Source organism: Chenopodium quinoa, unplaced genomic scaffold (assembly GCF_001683475.1).
Source record: "Chenopodium quinoa cultivar QQ74 unplaced genomic scaffold, ASM168347v1, whole genome shotgun sequence".
In the NCBI taxonomy this organism is placed as follows: Eukaryota; Viridiplantae; Streptophyta; class Magnoliopsida; order Caryophyllales; family Amaranthaceae; genus Chenopodium; species Chenopodium quinoa.
This window is the reverse complement of record NW_018745286.1, coordinates 276950-297446: the sequence shown is the minus strand read 5'-3', so window position 1 is coordinate 297446 and position 20497 is coordinate 276950. Positions and strand designations below refer to the sequence as shown.

Sequence of the window (20497 nt, the reverse complement as noted above, 5' to 3'; positions counted from 1 at the left end):
AGTAACAGGTTGGATGATAAAATCTAGTCTTTTAAGGATATCATCTTCATTAGGAGGATATCAACTAGTATAAAGTAGGGGTGGGACTTGGGTTTGGCAGTTCTGTTTGACCTCGGTTTGAAACGGTTTCGGTTTGAAACGGTTTCATTTAGCCGGCGGGTCGGTTTAGTTCGGTCCTGATTAGTCACAGGTCAGTTCGGTTTCGGTTTATTTTTGTACGGTTTAAATTCGGTTCGGGTCATAAACGGTTCGGGTCATAATCAAATCGGTTAGAAACGGGTCGATTTAGGGGCGGGTTTACTTGGGTCAATGCCAGTTCAATTTTTAAAACAGTTCGGTTCATAATCGGACCGGTTTGAAACGGGTCGATTTAGGGGCGGGTTTAGCCGGGTCAATGCCGGATCGATTTATAAACGGTTCGGGTCATGCCGATTCACTTTATAAACGGTTCGGGTCATGATCGGATCGGTTTAAAACCAATGTCGGTCCACGTCAATGATCGGATCGGTTTATAAAGTCAATGTCGGTCCGGGTTCATATCAGTTCGGGTCATGAACGGATTATTTTGAAACGGGTCGGTTCAGGGGCGGGTTTACCCAGGTTAATGCTAGTTTGGTTTATATAGGTTCGGTTTATACTCGGTTTGGTGCTAAAATCGTTCGGGTTAGTTTTGTAATCGGTTAAATTGGATCGGGTTGAAACGGTTCACTTCTCTAGCGAACTGGATAAAGTCGATTTGATTCGGGTTGAAATCGAGTTCTAAAAAGTGGTTTTGACCAGTTAGCGCATTTTGTTTTATATCAAGTTGGGACTAGTATTTCCATTTCATTAGCGTGTCGGCATAGATCGGTGAAAAAATAATGGATCGAGTAGAAATTGGGTTTTAAGAGATTTTTGACCGGTTAGCTGGTTTCATTTTATATCAAGTTGGGACTTCGTCACTTTATTTTCAGACATCGGATTATATACAATTACACAAATCTTCATTTATTCAATTATTCTATATCATGTTTATATGTTATGTTTCAAGTTTGGTTATACTCTTGTTGTTGTTTATTAGATATTATCATATTAGTCTATTACAAATTTATAATGTATTAATGTATTATTGTTTCATTATCAAATATTATCATGTTATCAGCTTCTTGTTTGATTATTTTAAATATCGTGTCATGACCATGTTTCGATGAGTTGCTACTTTGAATACGATAAATCGATTCAGACATCGGGTTATATAGAATTACAGAAATTCTCATTTATTCTATATCGTGTTAATGTGTTATGTTTCAAGTTTGGTTATAGTCTTGTTGTTGTTTATTAAATATTAGTCTATTACAAATTTATAAGGTATTAATGTATTATTGTTTCATTATCAAATATTATCAAGCTATCAGCTTCTTGTTTTAATTGTTTTAAAGATCGTGTCATGACCATGATTTGATGAGTTGGTACTTTGAATACGATAAATCGATAATTGATATTGTAATAAACTAATAATTTAATGTTACGGAACTATATTTGGATATTTAATTAAAATCACGATATTCAATGTCCCATTAGTCTAATAAAGTAATAATTGACAATTGTTTGTAACTATTCCATAATTTTGGTGTTAAAGTTATATTTCTAAATTACTTTGTTCTCTTACCCTCTCTAATCACCTTCTAAGATTACGTGCCTACAAGGCTACAACATATATATGTTGCAACTTGCAAGCTAAAGAAAACGGATCAGGAAGTAGAAGTATTTAATTAGATCGATCATCAAGTGTTTTAAGTTTTAATAATCAGATACATTTATTGATTATCTATACATACCAATGATAGTATGATACCAGTTGTACCATACATTATTATTTATTACATATATTGATATACATATAACTAATATACACTAAAATATGTCATATTGAATCAATTTCAATTTCCAAACATTTGCGTTTCTTACAATTTATAAGCTACATAAAGTTAATCATTTTTTAAGAGTACAGTAGTGTTTTTATTAGTGCGTAGCTATGAATAAAAAAAAACGCAGTATCCTAATCCATCATCCCCGATCCGTGTCACCGCCTTAAATTAAATATCAGCCATTGATTTGCATGTCATCTAACGACCTATCATCGCACACATTCCAATTCACAATCCGTGTGTTTTCTTTTCCACCCATCAGATCACTCTTACCATCGTCTCTTTAGTACTCTTTCTGATTTCTCTCACGTTTTCTCTCTCCTCTTCTGTAATATTATCAATTTTTTGAAGCCATGGCTGCTAATATGCTCACTGCTCTCTCGTTTTCTCTCTCATCTCCTCTTCCTTCTTCCTTTCTTCTTCTTCTTCTTCTTTCTTCTCCCTTCTTCCGCCTATGTTCTCCTTTCTTCCATCTCGTTTCTCCGTCTCCGTCCACCAGCACCGCGCCCGACGACTTTTATGGTCAAATTCGACCACGAAACTCTAGATCTAGATGTTTCATGATCGAATTTGGCCTTTTAAAACCAAATTCGAGGCCAAATTCGGGATTAATATATAAGGTGTTATCGTTCTTCCTTTTTTTATTTTCTGTTTTTTTTTAATTTTTTTCAGATTGTGGGCGACGGAGGGGGTCGAGTTAGGGTGGGTGCGGCGGCGGTTAGAGTGGGTTCGGGTGGGTGGGAAGGGAGGATTTTTCGAGGGAGGGAGGGAGTTTTATGGAGTCTAGGGTGACGGTGGGGGTGGTGTTAGGGTGGGTTACGATGGTGGGTGGGTGGAGGGTGGTTGGATTGGGTGGGTGGCCAGATTTTTTTTAATTTTTTTATTCAATTTATAACTCCTAATTTAGTTATACAAGAATATAATTTTAATTTTATAATAGCAAAAAAATTTACAAATTTAAATCAATAATTATACGTAAAAAAAAATTGTATTGTTAAACTACATTAAACATCAAATATATTTCTTGGAATTTTAACAAATTGTTAAAGGCTGTAAATAGTTCAATTTCAATGGAACGAGTTGTAAACGGTTTGGTTTAAACAGTTTGTAATTGGATCGGTTTGAACGGGTTGCGGTTTGAAAACTATTCGGTTTAAACGGTTTGACGAGTTACAACGGTTCGGTTTAAACGGTTAGCGGATTGTAAACGGTTCGTTAAACAGTTTTTTCCTACGGTTCAAACGATTTTGGTTTATAAACGGTTCAGTTTAAACAGTTAGCGGGTTAACATTAATCGGTTCACGGTTTTGGTTTATAAACGGTTTCGGATTGTTATCGGTTTACGGTTCGTAACGGGTTAACATTAATCGGTTCGGTTTGGTTTCGGGTTGACTATATACAGTTCGGCTCAGTTTTCAGTTTGAAATTAGCGGTTTTTAAACGGTTCGGTTCGTGCTGGGTCAACGGGCGATCCCACGGTTCGGTTTGAAAAGTCCCACCCCTACCAACCATCCATCACGACGGCCACTCCCACCAGCCCGACCTCCTGTTGGCACTGAAGCGTCGAGCCGCGCCGACTGCCTGTAATACCTTGGAAATTTCCTTCCTTTAATATACTCTTTTTACTCTAAATAAAACCCTTTTTAGTAAATAACCAAAATATTACCACCACCGTGATAACGGCTAAGGCTAATTTTCAAAGTCTCACAACGGAATTCTAAAACAAAAACCAACTTTTAAAAAATAAAACTTAAACTTGAGTTCACAGCCTCAAAACAAAAGTAAAATAAAACATCCACAAGTTGGAACCAATTCAAACATATGGCCCTTCTTAAAACCAATTAAAACAAACATAATGATGTTAATTCATTACAAATCAATAATTCAAAAATATTAAAACTAAGAAACATAACAAGTAACTCTGTGCACTCTATCCCATCATGCTCTTCATGCTTCAAGTACCTGTTATTTTCCCTTTATTCAACCCTCTACTCACCATATAAATGGGTCATAGTAGGGCCAATCCAAAGGAAAGCCAAACACAAACACTAAAGTACGAATCAGCAAAGCTGAGTACATATGCACCACACTAACATGAATGTCCTAGCATCAAAATAAAAAGAATAATTAAAACATGCTCGCCACACAATCATAATTTAACTTACCTTTGATTCATAACTAGCAATATTAATTATTAATAATAATTTTGGATTATGCATTTAACGGGTTTCCTTCCTTGAAAATAGCCCATTTAAAGATTGAGCTTCCAATCAGGGAGCTACCCTAATTGGCACCTACTATGTCACACTTGGTGACGGAATTTCAGCAAATTAACAATAAAAGAAAGTACAGCGTCCTGTACCCCTGTAGAAACTATGGTTAAGTATTAAACCCTATAACTCCCCCCATATGTTCATACTCAAGGTATATACGTTCCAAGAGTTTTGGTGTGTTCCTCTTATACTTTACGTGATTTACCAATTTAACATGTGATGACTCAAACCAATCAATTAAGAACAAACATAACAACATTCAACACAAATTTCCAATTCATTCTTGAATTAATTAGTGAACACATTCTATTTATTTTAATTAGGGTTCTTTGCCTAGTTTTGTGCACAAAATTGCACGATTACTACCTTGGTGCATAAAACGCACTACTAAACTTCCTTGACTCAAACTCAACTTACTTGAGTGAATAAATACATAAACTAACTTCTTGACTCAACACCAATAATAAATGGTTGAGAAATAAATTCATGAATCATGATCAATAATTCTAACTTTAGCTCTTTAACTCATATATAAGCCTTGCTTATTAAATACATGTTTTCTTGATACTTGAAAATAAAACATACTTCCATGATTCATACATACTTAACTTGTATCATGCCTCAAATAATATATCCACATGCTCGCATAAAAATCATGCTCAATCAAAATCAATTCCAAGCATAGCAAACATGCTACTAATTCATCACTTAAATCATACTTTACAGAATCCTAGCATGATCTTACGCATACACAAATATTCTTGTGCACATACGTACCTTGAATAATGCCTAAACTCGGCCACACTCGCTAGAAATCACCTAGCTCGAAGCTTCCTACAAATAAAAATACATAACTATAATTAATCCACTATTCTCACAAATTTCCAGCAACTATAATACTCTTTAAACCTTACTAAATGACATAAAGCCATAAAACCTTTTCTTTAAGTGGGTACTTCAAATCCTTTAAAAAGACTTAATTTTTATGACTTAAATAAAATTCCAGCATACTTATTTCATATAAAACATCAGTAATTGACTAGAAAATCATATTTAAATCATTAAAATCTTTTTCCCTCTTATGGGTAATCAAACCCTAATTCAATAATTAAAAAGTAGTGTGCATAGATAAATTTCACCATTAATTTGAGGGCTTTATACTCATTAAAACAAGTTTAAATCATTAATTAAACAACAACATCAACCTAGGATCAAACCCTAACCATAAACATTAAATTCCCAAATTCTAGAGTTTGTAAATTGGGGTTTTTGATTGAATAAAAATCTGAAAATTATATAAATAATTTAACAACATCAAATACCCAAAATCAATACCAAAATATAATCAAAATCATGCTTTAAATTAATAAAAACAATAGAATTAAATTAGGAAGAAAAAAGAGTTTTTTTTGTAATAATACCAAAACCGAAAACCAAAGGAGAGAGAGAAGGAGAGGGCGGCCGGCGGGCTGCAGGTTGTTGCTGCTGCCGTCGGTGGTGGTGGTGGCGCCGATGGCTACCGACGTGAGGAGAGAAGAAGAAGGAGAGAGAGGTGTGGGGAAGGAGAGGAAAAAGAAGAAGAAAAAGAGAGGAAAAATAAGGGAAAAGAGGAGAGAGAAAATAAAGAGAAAACTTTTGGAATTTTTTTGAAATATGACAATTATGATTTTAGAATGAAAAATCTTAAGGCTTTGAAGTATTTATATTCTCCTTTTAAAACAAAAACTCATAATTATAAAATTGTCATTACTAAATCCTACTCCCCCTTGACTTCTTCCTTTGGGGCCAACTTGTTGGGATTTTATGTATCCTCAATTCCCCAACAAATTGATCCAACTATTAAAACAAATATGACCCAATTTAAAACACTTTTATTGCCTCAATTAATGACCCATATTATTTTATGCATACATACATAATATTTAAATAATTAATTTCTTTTTAAAATGAAATGAATCATTTTAATTTATAAAAATAAATAATTTTTATATATAAAATATTATAAAAATATGGAGTATTACACTGCCCCCTCCCCCCTCCCCCTAAACCACCAACCACCTTCAAAACTGCTCCCGTCTCGATCCCACCCTTTCTCCCCTTCCCCCTGCCATGTTTCTGGCTCCCTCCCCTTCCCCTGTCCTTTTTCTGGCCTTCTCCCCTTTCCCTCGGCTCGATTTCGACCTTCCCTCCCCTTCCCACGCCTCGATTTCAGCCCCTTCCCCTTCACTTGCCTTGATTTTGGTAAGGGTTAGTTGTGGTGGTTTAGAGGTGACGGAAGGGGGTAGTGGAGGGGCGGCGATAGGCGCAGGGGAGCTGTGGTCTGGGCGTGATGGGGCTGGCGGGCAGTTTGGACCGATGGTGGGGCGAGAAGGTGGCTAGGGCTGGTTGTGATTTTAAATTTTTAATTATTATTATTATTTTTTTTATTTTAAAAAAGTTAGTTTTAATATTTTAAATAAGTTAATTAATGTTAATAAGTAATAATCATTTCTTTAAAAAAAATTAAAAGTAAAAGTTTTTTTTGACCAATCACGTTGTGACACGTGTAATTAAACTTAATAAAAAAAAATTACCTACTCAACCGGTTACATGTCACTTGGGACCATTTATAGCGTATTGACATTAAAGTCGAATTATTAAAAAATAATCAAAAGGTGGGCTTATTTTGGACGGATGAGGCACGGGTCGGATTACTCTGGTCAATTGTTCGTAAAATATATTTGATAAAATAGAAAGTGATGCATCTAATTTGAAATTTCCTTATTTTGAAAGTGATGCATCTAAAACAAAATGGAGGAAGTATACATTTTTGCTTGTGTATAAATCAGGTGCCCTCCTTGTCTCCTTGAGACTCTGGGCGGTGGCTTTTTATCTCCCTCATCTTTCTCCTCTATCTTAAAGGTGATAAAAAATTCAAGCGGGACCTTAACATCAAATGTCATGTCCAAATCAAAAGTCGCGGGCTTGTCGAGCCATAGTGGGCTTATTAACTTATTTTGACTTTTTCAGATCAAATTCGAATTTTAACTAAAAAAACATTTTTACTTGCCTAAACCTGCCCTATTTTCGAGCCAAATCAGCCGGACTAGCGGCCCGGTCATAATTTATCACCTCTACTAGCTCTATCTAGATTATATATAATACGGTATACAATAACTCAACATTTTCACCTAAAAAAAAAATTCAACAAGTTCGAGCGTATAACAACAAAATTGCGCAATTCTTTCGATTCAACAAATTCGAGCTTATCACATATTCACATTCAACAAAATCAAGCAAATTCAACGAAGTATTCATCAGGTTTGTGCGTTTTTTCTTGAAAATTTACACGTTGGACTTTTTTCACTATTCATGTATTAGTTTTGATTATAATATTTTATTAACATAATAAAAACATATCATAATATATGTTGTTAAATAGGTATTAATATAAAGTTTCAAAATATAATTTTTAAAATAATTTTCATTAATATTTAATTATATAAAAATAAAGTCAAACTAGTGCATTGACATGTATGCAATGTTGACTGTATCATGTATTCTGGGGACATAGGGAGTATTAGATAATCTTCAAATTTACTCACAAAAGTAAAAGACATAATATAGTCATGTGTGGTCTTGTTTGATTCGTCTCAACGAATGCTCTATTAAAATACAATTGTTATAATTTTAAAAAGCATGTAATGAAAGTTATAAATGGTCAAATAGGTGTATTGACATACGTGTTAAAGTCAAAACGTATCCAATAAAAAGGGACTGAGGGAGTATTATACTTTCGATATAGGGTAATTTTGTGAAAAATTAAGAAAATTTTACCGAAAACTACCATTTAAATGACCATTTTTTTAGAACAACTACCATTTTTGTTTTTTTTTTTGAAAAAACTACCACAAAAACCTTGAGTAACACAACCACATTTAATTTCTTAGCAATAATCTCCAATTAAGGAGCTAAGAAATCAGTCGTTTCGGCGACGAGGGAAAGGAGGAGGGGCGGTTTCATCGGCATGATAAGGGAAAGGCTGTTTCAGGGGTAAGGGAAGGGGGTGGTTTCGATGGTGTTGGTGGGTCGCCCGAGTGGTTTTAGGGGTTGGGAAGGGTCGGCCGACTGTTATCGATTGTTACTTGTTAGGGGAGGCGGCTGGTCGAATTTCGATGGGGCTGGGGTTTAGGGCTAAGGTTTACGGTGGGGGAAGGGGAGGAGGAATGGTGGCTGGCTGGGAAGGGTTTTAATTTTTTTTTCTTTTTTTCCAAAAAATATTTGGACCAGACACATGGCTTACAAAATAAAAATCAGCCTTTGTTTGGGTAACTGGTAAATCGACCTAGTGGAAGAAAATCCACCCAAAAGTTCATAGTGCTCTCAAATAAACGTAAGTTGGGATTATTAAGAGTAAATCGCTGAAAATTCAGATTAATGAATTAAAGTGAATTTAAAAAAAAAATAAAACTTAGATTTTGGAAGCACACAATATAATAAATCGAAAAGCGAAGACAAGTCAAATTTAGGGTTAATTGGAGGATGAAATGGAGTCGTTTGACTCTTGGAATTGCCCTTTTTAATCTCTTTAATTTTAATAAAAATGAGTTCCTTTAACAAAAGTGGTGTTACTTATGTTTGTTGGGGAACGGAGCAAAATTTCAATTTCAAGTTTACATAAACCCTTGTTGAAGGAGGATGGTATTAGGTGTTGTTAAACCCATTGACAGTAAAATGTATTACAACATCATGACCTTGTAGGAGAGTGTATATATATATATATATATATATATATATATATATATATATATATATATAAGATATGGTTTTGTCCGATCGCAAAGAAATGTGATTGACATGGATGAAGTAAAGATCTCAAGAGGATTTTATCCATTTGAATTATTGGGGTCCCTTAGGATAAGACATACTGATTTTGGGCCGTCTCCGTCATTTCAACAACATTTTTTTTGGTATTTAGAGAGCCACAAGGGATGGAGGTGAGAATCGATCTCAGGATCACCTGTAACCGGGAGGGGAGCTCTAACCACTTAAGCTATCCCTCACTCTCTCATTTCAGCAACATTCATAAAGTTTTAATTGTATGTTAGAAAAGACCTTGTACAACATGAAACATCATCATTAACTTCCCTCGTTCTATCAATAGTCCCATTGCATGTTTAAATATATGTCGATAAACCTTATGTGCGTTGTCCTCACTCGTTCTAATAACTTAAAGGTAAGTTAATGACCTTAGTTGGTATTGTGTAAGGGCTTCTTATGCCTATAGTAACTTATGTTACTTTACATTTCTTTTATTTGTTGTAAACTCAGTTTAATAAATATAATATCAGCTGTTTTTAAAATAAAATTAAAAAAAATCTAAAAAACTTATAAAGAATTGATACAAGCTTGATGATGTGTGAAAATAATATTTGAAAAATGGAAGAATCAAGGAAAACTAATACTTTTAAAACAGATATTTACTTATAAAGCCCGCCCTGCCCTATAATTAGATGAATATAGAGACCCGCCTCATTTATTTATTAGACGGATCTAACCCGTATTATAACTGTGGCGGGTGATGGCTTTTAAAAGGCGTCCTTTCCTACCTCTCTCACTTATTTCATTGAAGCGCACTCAACGGACTCCATGGAAGCGTTCTCCGTTGAATCAAATTCTTGTATCCCCCATTGAATCAGCTTTTAAGGTAAGTTGTTGTTCTTGTTATCATCATACCAATTTCACAATCTAGGGTTTATATTTGATCTAATCTAATTTAATTATCAGTGCTTTAAGTTTAGGGTTCGTAAATCTGAACAATTGGTTCTAAATTCTTAGATTATGCAACATCATAACCAAAAGAAAAGAAAATCATGAGCCTAATTTGATTATTGAATCAAATATCCCTAAAATTACGTATTTTTCGAGATAATTGAATATGAAATTAGATTTCTTTTCCCTGGGCCTAGGGCGGCCGCCCCTCCTGTCCTGCCTCAGGGACGGGCCTGCTCATCTCTGGTGAGATCTTCTTACTCTTTGGTTAGTTTTCTAATATGGGGTTCTTTTAATTTTTTTTGTTTTTTGAACTTTTTTGGTGGAAAATCTATGCATATTTTGGTTGAACTAATATTAATATTTATATTTTATGCATCCGGGGTTGATGAAATATTGTAATGATGAATAAAAATTACGTAGTACATTTTTTTTATAATTTTTTTGGTGGTAAATTAATGTTAATTTTAGATTTAGATGAACTGATGCGCTTTTTTTTTTCTTTTTTTTTTTTTTGGTTTTTGGTTTTTAAGCTTGCATATGACTTGTTGTGATTTTCTAATGATGATAAAGAGGTGAACCTTTTAAGGGTTGAATTCATAATTTTTATTATATTGGAATTGAATGTTTGATGTTAAATCATGGTTGGTAATTATGGTATAGCATTCTTGTTGCAGGAGCTATATAAACTACTGTTAAAACATGGTTAGTTGAGAGTATTACATGTTTGCATATGGCCACTATCATTTTGTTTTAAAAGTGAATTGAACACTAATGAACAATACAATGTAAAATATTAACTGTCTTGATCACTTATTGATCACTGACACTGATTCACTGACTAACGCTCTGATTCACTAATTGACCCTCGAGTCCAGGTTTCGTTCTAAAGGTGAATTGGACACTAATGAACAGTCCATATTATTTGCCAACTTCAAGCTCTGCAATCCATGCCTTTTGCCATGAAGTAGCGTTCATTTATTAGTTAATTATTATCAACTGTTGTGCTCACCTTATTTTCACTTATTTCAAGTCTAATAAGTTTACGTAAGTTTAATTTTCCTAAAAAAAAAGGGTTCACATAAGTTTAGTTAAATTCAATTAAGGAAAAATAAGTTTTGAGTTATCCAAGTTCAAATTACAACTAAAATAAGTTTTAACAAGTTCATGTAAGTTTAGATAAGATTAGATAAGTTCATATAAGTTAAAATCAGGTAAACAGAACACACCCTTATTAGATGATGTGTAATGATTTCTCACTGATGTATAGTGTAGTTAAGTAATAAGTTTGACTAATTCCCTTATTTTTCTAGTAGGTTCTGAATTTGTTTTGTGAAGGATCATTGATGGGCTTGAATTTTAAATAGGTTGGGTTAGATGGGGTTATATATTGGGTCGGGACACGTCAGATGGGCCTCTTTAGTTCATTAATTTTTTTAGATTTTACATGGGTCTGGTCAGATCGGGTTAGATGGGCTTTCCCGACCCGCCTCATTTATGAGTACCATTGACCCAGCCTGGCCCAGACCGTTTTAAATTGGATCAAACCCTGCCCATTGAACAGACCTAATGCCAAGCAAGAACACTGTAGATGAACTCCTGTCAACTGGATAAGAACAAAACTGATGGATAGGAATTTCTCTTCTCAACTCAACCCAACAGAGAATCATCCTTTCTTTCTCTTTCTTCAATTCTTCAAAAGCTTGTTGCTAACTCTTTTGAAGACAATCTTTTACAAGCATTTTACTTTCTCTTTATCATTTTTCTGAATTTTCTAATGAAAAAAAAAAAAATACTATAATTCACTTTGAATTCTGTTCACCAGGGTTTTGCATTTCTGTCACATCCATTGGTATTGTTGCTGTTTTGAGGATATTATAACTCAATCTGTCAGGGTTTAAGGTTTTTAGTTTGTGTAATTGCCTCATTGTTTGGTAATTGTTCGTCTTCTGTTCATAATCAAAGTGACTATAATTGGGTATTAATGGTAAAATGCAGAATTTGAATATTGCAGAAGGGATTTATCGTAATCATAATTGATTGATTAATTTGTTAGGTGTTGAAATTTTTAGTTTCATTTGGCTATAATATTTGATGGGCTCTTATATGTTGCTAAACTTGAAAAAATTTCGTGCGTTTAGTTTTATCTCAATGTTAAATGTTTTTTTTGGATTTTATTTTGATTCAATTGGCTGTATGTTTAGTTTTTCTTAATTGCTTTGTTAGTTATTGGGCATTGGGGATTTCATATGATTATAATATTTGATGGATTTATTCATATATTTTGTCAAAATCGAGAAAGTTCTGCGCCTTTTAGTTTGATCATATATATATATATTTTTTTAAATTATTTGAGGTCTGATACGGTTCAAGTAGTATTTATTTAAGATGTCTTCTGTATCTTGAAGATTGCATCTCTTGCAGATTTTTCTTTTCATATCTCTCCTCTGTTTTTCTTGTTATCTGTTGTCTGATAACAGCGCTGGATTGGTATTAGCATGTGCACTGTTTTTTTGTCTATTCTTTGCTGATGATTCTATTTCTCAATCTCACTTGATTATAATTTTTTGTTATCTTATCTCAGAATTACTAATTGATTATAGTATTATTTCTGCAGATTTTTTTTTGTCATTAATTGTTTGATTTACACACTTATATGCCTGCCGCAAATTTTTACCGATCAAATTTACAATCCATCTCATGTAAAGAATTCATAATGGCCCAATTTGTGGGATTTATTTGAAATTGCAAGAAGAGGAGAAAGAAAGATGCATAAATTATGTTCCTGAATTTTCCGCCATTAAATAAATTAATCATGGTTGATAAAGTGACTCTTGCTGTCTTGTTATGTTTGCTTCACTTGTATGGCGGAATTATTGTTGATGATTTTGGGTTTCTGATATTGTGAAGAAAGATGTAATTTCTATTTGGCTAAATTAATTTTGAATCCTTTTAGGTAGGGAAATTTTAGGCTTAATTTGGTGATGAAATGTGGTAGTTTTTGTGTTTTGTCGATTTGATATGAATTTGGTTATCAGACTTATCACTTACAAAGTAGCAAAAATGATTTTTTTTTTGTTCTTTCATAGATTGCATGTTTATGATTATTGATTGATTGAGAAACTAGTAAAGCATGCATCAAGCTATTATTTGGTATGCAGGCTAAGCATATCAATAATGAATTATTGATGAACACAGAGTTGCGGTTTATATTTTTTTTAGAAACATAGGTGTTTTGAATTAGGATAAGAAAGGAGTTACATTGTTTAAAATGTGTGTTCTATCGTTAAGATGTCATTAATTGTGAAGTATGATTACAGAGTACTTAAACCTCTATTGAAACCTTATATATATATTTTTCTTATATTATCAAGATCCCATGCATTAACGGGATATAAGCACTTTGCAGATTTGAGATGGTAAATCTTATGTTTATTAATGACATCTTACAATACATATTCTAATTCAATTACAGAGTACTTAAAATTCTACCGAAACATTAATTACATAGATTTCTAATATATCCTTAATGGTATTAAAATTTTCAGGTATTGTTGTGAAGGCAAAATACATTCTTATGCTCCGTATGTAATTTCCTCAAAATATTTAATTAGTTTTCTCCCTTAAGCCCCACACTCTAGTAATAATAATTACAGTCTTAGTAAAATTTATAAGAGACCTTCTGATATACCACTTTCACACCCACATTTGAACTTTGGAACCCCTAAAATTGTTCCACAACAAATTCGGGGCTCTCAAAATTACCCTATAGGGCCCATAATGCATTTGAGGTCGTCATTGCAGCCCTCGTTCTTTTCGTTCTTACATCGGCCTCTGTTGAGTTCTACGGTCTTTAGGGAGTTTGTTCCCCCTATTACGGGCTCGAATGAGCTTCCCACAGAGGAGAAAGATGGTGGTTTTAGAGGAGGTGGGGTTTAGAAAAGCAAAACACTCCAATGATTTTCCTTTGTTCATCTAGTTGGTTGTTTATTTGGTTTAGAAAAGTGTCTTCCACCAATTGGCATAACCCAATTGGAAATTCGGTTCAATTTTCAATATTCATTTCAAGGTTTCTGTTGTTATTGCTGTAAAAAAATTAATTTGCAGTTATAGTTTGAAGTGTTGAGGGATTAGATAATACTTAGATTATCCTGTTTGCCTGTTTGGTGGTTTGAGTATTAATTTAAAATTTGTTAGATGAAATTCCAGATTCTTTTTTCTTGATTTTATTTTTTTTTAAAATTTTTTTTATCTAAGTGCTGATAATTTAAATAGATATTATATGTAAAATTAATCTGGTTGGTCTTATTATTGTATGATTGTAGTTGTTATTGAGCAAAAAGATGGACTAAAAAGGCAAACTCTGAATTACGGCAACGTTATTTTAGCTGTTCAGCCGTGCAATGTATGTATAGTTGGCCAAGGTTGCTTAGGATCTACATTTTGTCATCACTTCTTCAGTTGTCATGTGTTTTATTTACAAGCTTGCTGCATTGAAAAAGCAAAACTAGTTTTGAAATTATTCCAACATCTGATGGCTGTGCAATTGCCTCTAAGTTAGGTTGTGTTGTAGAAGGTAGAAAGCGTGGTTAGAAATAGAATTCAATTGAATATTATATCTACTGCACGTCTTTTCATGGAGCTATTTTATGGTTGGTTTTGATATAATCTCTTTGTCCCTCTGTTTGTCTTATATTGTCAGTATAAAGATGCGATTGAAGGCTGCAAGACTTTCTAGAGCAGCATCTAGGGCGGAAACTGGCCCTACTATGGTGCGAAGCTGGGATGACTTGAACTACGATATATTAATGGGTATAATTAACAGAGTGCCTTGGCGTTGTAGGCTTTATGTTGCATGTTTGGTAAGCAAGTCGTGGTTGGCAGCAGTATTAGACTCATTGTCACCTGGTGGTGTGATCAACCTCAAAGTCATAGATCCCCACAAGTTGAAAAATGACTTTGATTTCCCCAGGTTTCAGAGAAGATACCTTTGTTTCCTGAAGCATATGTTGGATACTAAGCCAGTTGACTCTTGTTCTGCATTGTGCATTGGTGAAACTGTGCTAAAGGCACACAAGTATGTCTATATTGCTAAAAGGTAAATGAATTTTTTTGTCAATTTTGTCTGCATTGTGCCTTGCTAAAACTTTGCTAGTCACACAACACATAAGTATGTCTATATAGCTGAAAGGTAGATGAATTTGTTGTCAACTTTGTCTTTTTATAGTTGATCCCATTGAAAATGGAATGTTTTTTTGGTTCCTTCCCAGTCTTTATTATCACTTGTCAGCAATGTGAATTCCTATGGTTGATCTTTATAGAGATTTAACTTATTGGATCTTGAGAATGCCATTGAAATTGTCAAAGGATGTTTCCTGAAAGATTAAGGATAACAGGGGGTTGTGGGTACATTTATTTCAATGTTTTAGGCGTATATAGTGGTTTTTGGGAGTTGATTGTTAAATAGCAGGGGCATCTTGGGAGGAAAAATCCGGATATTGGACTCTTGAAGATGGCTTTACTCACTGAATGATATTATTAAGATGGCAGAATACCGGAGTACTACAGATAAAATTGGATTCATCACATGTATCAAGATATCAGTATGCAATTTGCTAATGTTAATCTTAGGGTATGCCCTCTTTATGAAATTTATATGCACTTTTCAGGACACCCTCCCTGCAGCGGTTGGTTATCTCTGAGGCCTTGGGTTACAGATATTCATGTTTTATGCAAGCTATGCGTTATTGGAGGAAGTTGAAGAAAGTAAAGTGTCCTGTAGATCTGTTTGTATTCCGCTCAGTCTGCTTTGAAAAGGTTGAAAGTCTTCAGTTATTTGGCGTTGTGTATGATGCTGCAGCAATAGCAATCCGTGATAGATGTCCTAGACTCAGACGATTGTATCTCATCTCATGTGCTTTATCAATCACTGCGTTGTCAACAATATTAGATGGGCACAAACGATTGGAGGTGTTGGATACCCGACATAGTTTCTGTGTCCGTGACTGCAAAAAGACTGCTAGTATTGGGATATCTCAATCTGTGGAGTGGAATGAAGAAGAGATTCGCTGTAAGGCTGCTGGTATAAAGTTGCACTTGAGGTGCACTAAACAGCGTTGTCCTAAATGTTCTGCAACTTGGAAACACTGCTATCCAAAAATGAAGGGTCGACTTGCAAATTATCGTTATTGGCGGTATATTTAATCTACTTGTAATGTTGTCTATAACATTTTAATTTATAAAGAAAATTGCGATAAAATTTCCCTCACCCAAAATTTTTACCAGCCAAAATATTTATATCATAAAAGTTTTCAGTTAAACGATAATGTGGTTTGCAATTTTCTGTTTTTGACGAAATGGATTGCAATTTATAATACTATTTATTCAAAGGATTTAATATTATTGAATACTTAAATAAACATCATATATTGGGTTGACGTGTTAGGTGTGTCGGTTTTGATTTGAAAATTTCAACTTAAATTTAACCTATTTAACTTGTCAAGCTAATTAATTAAATAGGCCGAGAGTTTTTGACCCAAAGTTGCTAGTTTCGGGATGGGTATTGTGTTGTGTCAGTTTTTTCCAACCCTAAGCAAAACGATCTATCAAAGGAGGAATTTTGATGAAATAAACATGTAATCATATCAAAGTATACAACCCAAAAGGTTCACCAATAAGTACAATACTAGGGCAAAAGTATGAAGTAAGAGATCTTCAAAATCAAGGCAAAATCATACTACTAAATTTTTAATACTCAAACTAAAATTAACTCAATTTCATTACAAAACCATTAAAACTAATCTAAAAAGGTGTATGTCAAAGGAAAAAAAAGCTAAAAAGGTGTTTCTCTCCTCTTCTTTGGTGTCAGCTTTCATCAAATGGAGTTTTGATCCCCTGCTTCCCCCCATCATCTACCATCTCAATCATCAAAGCTCATCACTATCACCTACGAGCATATTAAATCGCGCTGAGCTTAGGTTTTCCTAATCGGTAGATCTGAATATGATCAAAACCATCCACATCGACAATCAAATCACAGCAATCAAAGATAAAGGATGGCCTTCTCATTGTGTTTACTAGCTCATCACGTTGTTCCTCCAACATAGTAGCAAACATTGGCCATTCAACTAAGAAGACCATTGCTTCAACATCAAAAGCACCTCCTATGTTATCAACAACCAATATTCGATTTCTCTCTCTAGGAACAAAGCATTTGAGGATCGTATTGTCAGAAACTAATGGATCAAAAATTTTCAGACGAATACCGTTAATCTTTAACAATGATCGACAAATATAAATTGCCGGTGATTCTCTGATGTCATCTGAATCCACTTTGTTTGAAAATCCATATATAGCTATACTCTTAGAAGCTGCAATCATGTGTGAAACATTTTGCACCAGCTCATCCATCTTTCTTCTTCTCATTTCACTAATCATGGTAAAAAACTTCTTTTCAAATGTCATTCCTACATACTCACACAAATATGCCAAATAATCTATATCTTTTGTCAAACCCATCCCTCCATAACCCGGTCTTGAATTAGTAAAAACCTGATTCAATCTTGAGTTTGCAGTTATGGTGCTTCTAACATCATCAAAATTCGAGCCAACCTTTTCACATAAGGTAGATCCGATATTCATAAGTGTCAACTGAGCTGCAAGAACTGCATTAGATAATAACTTTCCTATTTGCACAGAAGATTGTGAACCAATGATTTCGATATTATCAACATTGACCACTCCCGCATACAAATCTCTGAAGAGAGCTAAACTATTCTGACCTTCATAGAAATCACCTAATACCACCTTCTGAGGATGTAGCAAATCTTGAACAGCAGTACCAACAGAAAAGAACTCCGGGTTTGTAATGACGCTAAGACGCCAAGCATCGTAAAACCCATGAATGTGGTTGGCAATGTTTGATTTATAGTCAACTGGTACAGTAGATTTGATTGCTACACACTTCCAACCAGGTATTCTATCTATTGATTGTAGTATACTCTTGATAGCATCTTCAAAATTGTTGATGTCCAAGTCATTCTTGAGTACTTTGGGCTTCATCTTAAGAGGTATATCAACTGCTATGAAAACCATTTGACATAGATCAAGTTCATGATCAATGTTGGAGCTAAAATGCAGATTCCCTCTGTCAATACCTTTGTTAAGATATAAATCCATATCAAGCTCAGAAAAAGGCATAACTCTTTCATTTGCAGCATTGATACCATTCATATCATTAATCCTCTCAACATCCTTATCCAAAACGAAATGTTTATGGATGTGCCAATAGTGAGCAAGCACCATCATAGTTAATACTCCAACCCTCCCTCCACCTATACAACATATCCTTTCTATATCTTCCAACTCGGGCTGTAAATCAAACAAAATATTTCCTATCAATATCATCAAACCAAGCCAAAACAGTTTGTACACTTGTTGATAATCCAAACAACATTGACTTATAGGTATAAGTAATCAAACAAAATATTTCATATCAATATCATCAAACCAAACAAAACATTTTGTACGCTTGTTATTAATAATCCAAACAACAATGACTTATAGGTATAAGTGAAGTTTGCACAGATTATATATTTTGTTTGTAAACAATAAGGTCAAACACAAGTGTTAGATATGTTGTAACAAGAGATAAATTTGATCAAAAACAATAATAATGTTTAGAACTTACAGGTGGTGTAACATTTTCATCATTAGGACTACCACCAGGATTACCTACATCGTTGGAGTGATCTTGATTGCGATCAGAAGAATCACCATTAGGATTACCTACATCGTCGGAGAAATCTTGATCGTGATCAGAAGAGTCGTCCATGTCACTGTTGTCGAAATAATTTAAGGTAAGTATGTTACTTCTTCTGAAGTTATAATCACATACAAAATATTTAAATTATATGATCAAAATCATTAATATTTAGCTATACAAGTTCCAAACAATCATAAATTAAACAGATTGATCTTAGCAATGTTCAATTAATAAGCTATATAATAAGTTCCAACAATTAATAGACCTTTAATATATGTGCCTTCAAAAGGGTTTTCTCCATAAATATCCATAACCATAAATTTACTTCTTGAAGGCTTAACCCTCTTGATACTTGACTCAAAATTCATACATAAAAAGTATGCAATGGGTTCGTGTAAGGGATAACTAGACTCAAAATTCATACATATTTCTTTCCCCTCCATCCTTTCTCTTGTGAAACGGAGACGTAAAATGTTAGGACAATCTTGCATCATTGTTACTTATATGTTCCTAGAAGTTACATAAAAGAGTTAAGCAATGCACACTACACTCTTTTCTTTTCTCCTACCAAGACCTTTAGAAAACAAAAGCTAACAAAAACTATGGAATCACATATGACATTCAAAGAGCCAGATTTTAAGAAAATTCATTTTGTCACTGCAATAGACTGACAGAATAGTTTTACCTAGGAGACTGCTTCCTTCTGATGCAGGCTGAAGCTCAGCAATATCAGATCCCTGGTTCGAACTCTTATAACCGACAATTTACTTCTTGAAGGCTTAACCCTCTTGATACTTGAAATCTTTACAAAATCTACATGTTTCGCAAAACCCAAATGATAATCCTTGTTCCTAATATGGCAAACTTGAGCTTGAATTATCCCCGTCGCCATCGCTCAACCTAATCAAATTACGCTCATAATTTCATATTGAATTATCTCGAAAAATACATAATTTTAGGGATATTTGATTCAATAATCAAATTACGCTCATAATTTTCTTTTCTTTTGGATATGATGTTTCATAATCTAAGAATTTACGAACCCTAAACTTAAAGCACTGATAATTAAATTAGATTAGATCAAATATAAACCCTAGATTGTGAAATTGAAGTGATGATAACAACAACAAACAACTTACCTTAGAAGATGCTTCAATGGGGGATACAAGAATTAGATTCAACGGAGAACGCTTCAATGGAGAACGTTGAGTGCGCTTCAATGAAATAACTCGAGGTAGGAAATAGGAATGGAGGCCTTTAAAAGCCATGACCCGCCATTGTTATAATATGGGTCTCACAAATAAACGGGGCGGATCTTTATATGATCGTCTAATTACGAGACAAGTGGGCTTTATAAAAGTTTTAAACATGTTTTAAATATCAATAATAATAACAATAATAATAATAATAATAATAATAATATATAACTATAACTATATATTAAAAGACACACCAGCAATGACACGTGTCATTTTTTGGTGTGTCCTTATTTTTCTTTTTTGAAAAAAATAAATTATTATATATGTTAATAATAGCAAGAGCTGGCGCCTGGCACCTTGGCTGTGCTAGCAGCCCAGCCCGCATACGCAAGAGCGCCGCAAGCAAGCCACGCAATGCGGGCTGCTGCTGCTGCTTCGTTGCGTGTGCTAGCGAGGCCCATCTCTTGCTTGTGGCTGGTGCTGCTATGCTAGCAAGCACACATCGCCACAGCACACGCACGCATAGCACGCTGCTGGCGATGCTCGTGCTAGCGAGGCCCGGCTCTTGCTTGTGGCTGGTGCTGCTATGCTAGCAAGCACGCA

The 20497-nt window shown here is 34.1% G+C and overlaps 2 protein-coding genes across 5 annotated transcripts in view; one reads left to right on the top strand and one right to left on the bottom strand.

The window, feature by feature from the left end:
- Positions 1-16307, top strand: part of LOC110712120 — a 73249-nt gene extending 56942 nt beyond the window's left edge. Inside the window, exons 1-3 of one of the 3 annotated variants that reach the window (XM_021890547.1) lie at positions 9738-9866; positions 14634-15029; positions 15601-16198. In XM_021890547.1, coding sequence (XP_021746239.1) covers positions 14641-15029; positions 15601-16135 — 924 coding nt within the window. In that variant the 5' untranslated portion in view covers positions 9738-9866; positions 14634-14640 and the 3' untranslated portion in view covers positions 16136-16198. Of the gene's footprint in view, positions 1-9737; positions 9867-14256; positions 14337-14633; positions 15030-15600 lie in introns of those variants that run through there. The other 2 variants (XM_021890548.1, XM_021890546.1) reach the window with 2 other exon arrangements.
- Positions 16308-16653: 346 nt separating this feature from the next.
- Positions 16654-19877, bottom strand: LOC110711965 (UDP-glucose 6-dehydrogenase 3-like). 2 transcript variants are annotated; one of them, XM_021890408.1, is made up of 3 exons: positions 19835-19877; positions 18621-18768; positions 16654-18301 (listed from the first exon to the last, which is right to left on the bottom strand). In XM_021890408.1, exons 2-3 carry the CDS (start codon positions 18762-18764, stop codon positions 16889-16891), a joined length of 1557 nt encoding a protein of 518 aa, XP_021746100.1. In that variant the 5' UTR covers positions 18765-18768; positions 19835-19877; the 3' UTR covers positions 16654-16888. The 2 variants fall into 2 exon arrangements, with proteins under 2 accessions (XP_021746100.1, XP_021746099.1); XM_021890407.1 differs by lacking the exon at positions 19835-19877 and adding an exon at positions 19381-19632.
- Positions 19878-20497: the final 620 nt, after the last annotated feature.

Excerpts from the sequence above, each read along its gene's own strand:
- LOC110711965 (XM_021890408.1), bottom strand. The coding sequence starts at position 18,764 with ATGGACGACTCTTCTGATCACGATCAAGATTTCTCCGACGATGTAGGT. Across the intron at positions 18,302-18,620 it reads ATGAAAATGTTACACCACCT|CCCGAGTTGGAAGATATAGA; the intron begins GTAAGTTCTAAA and ends TTTGATTTACAG.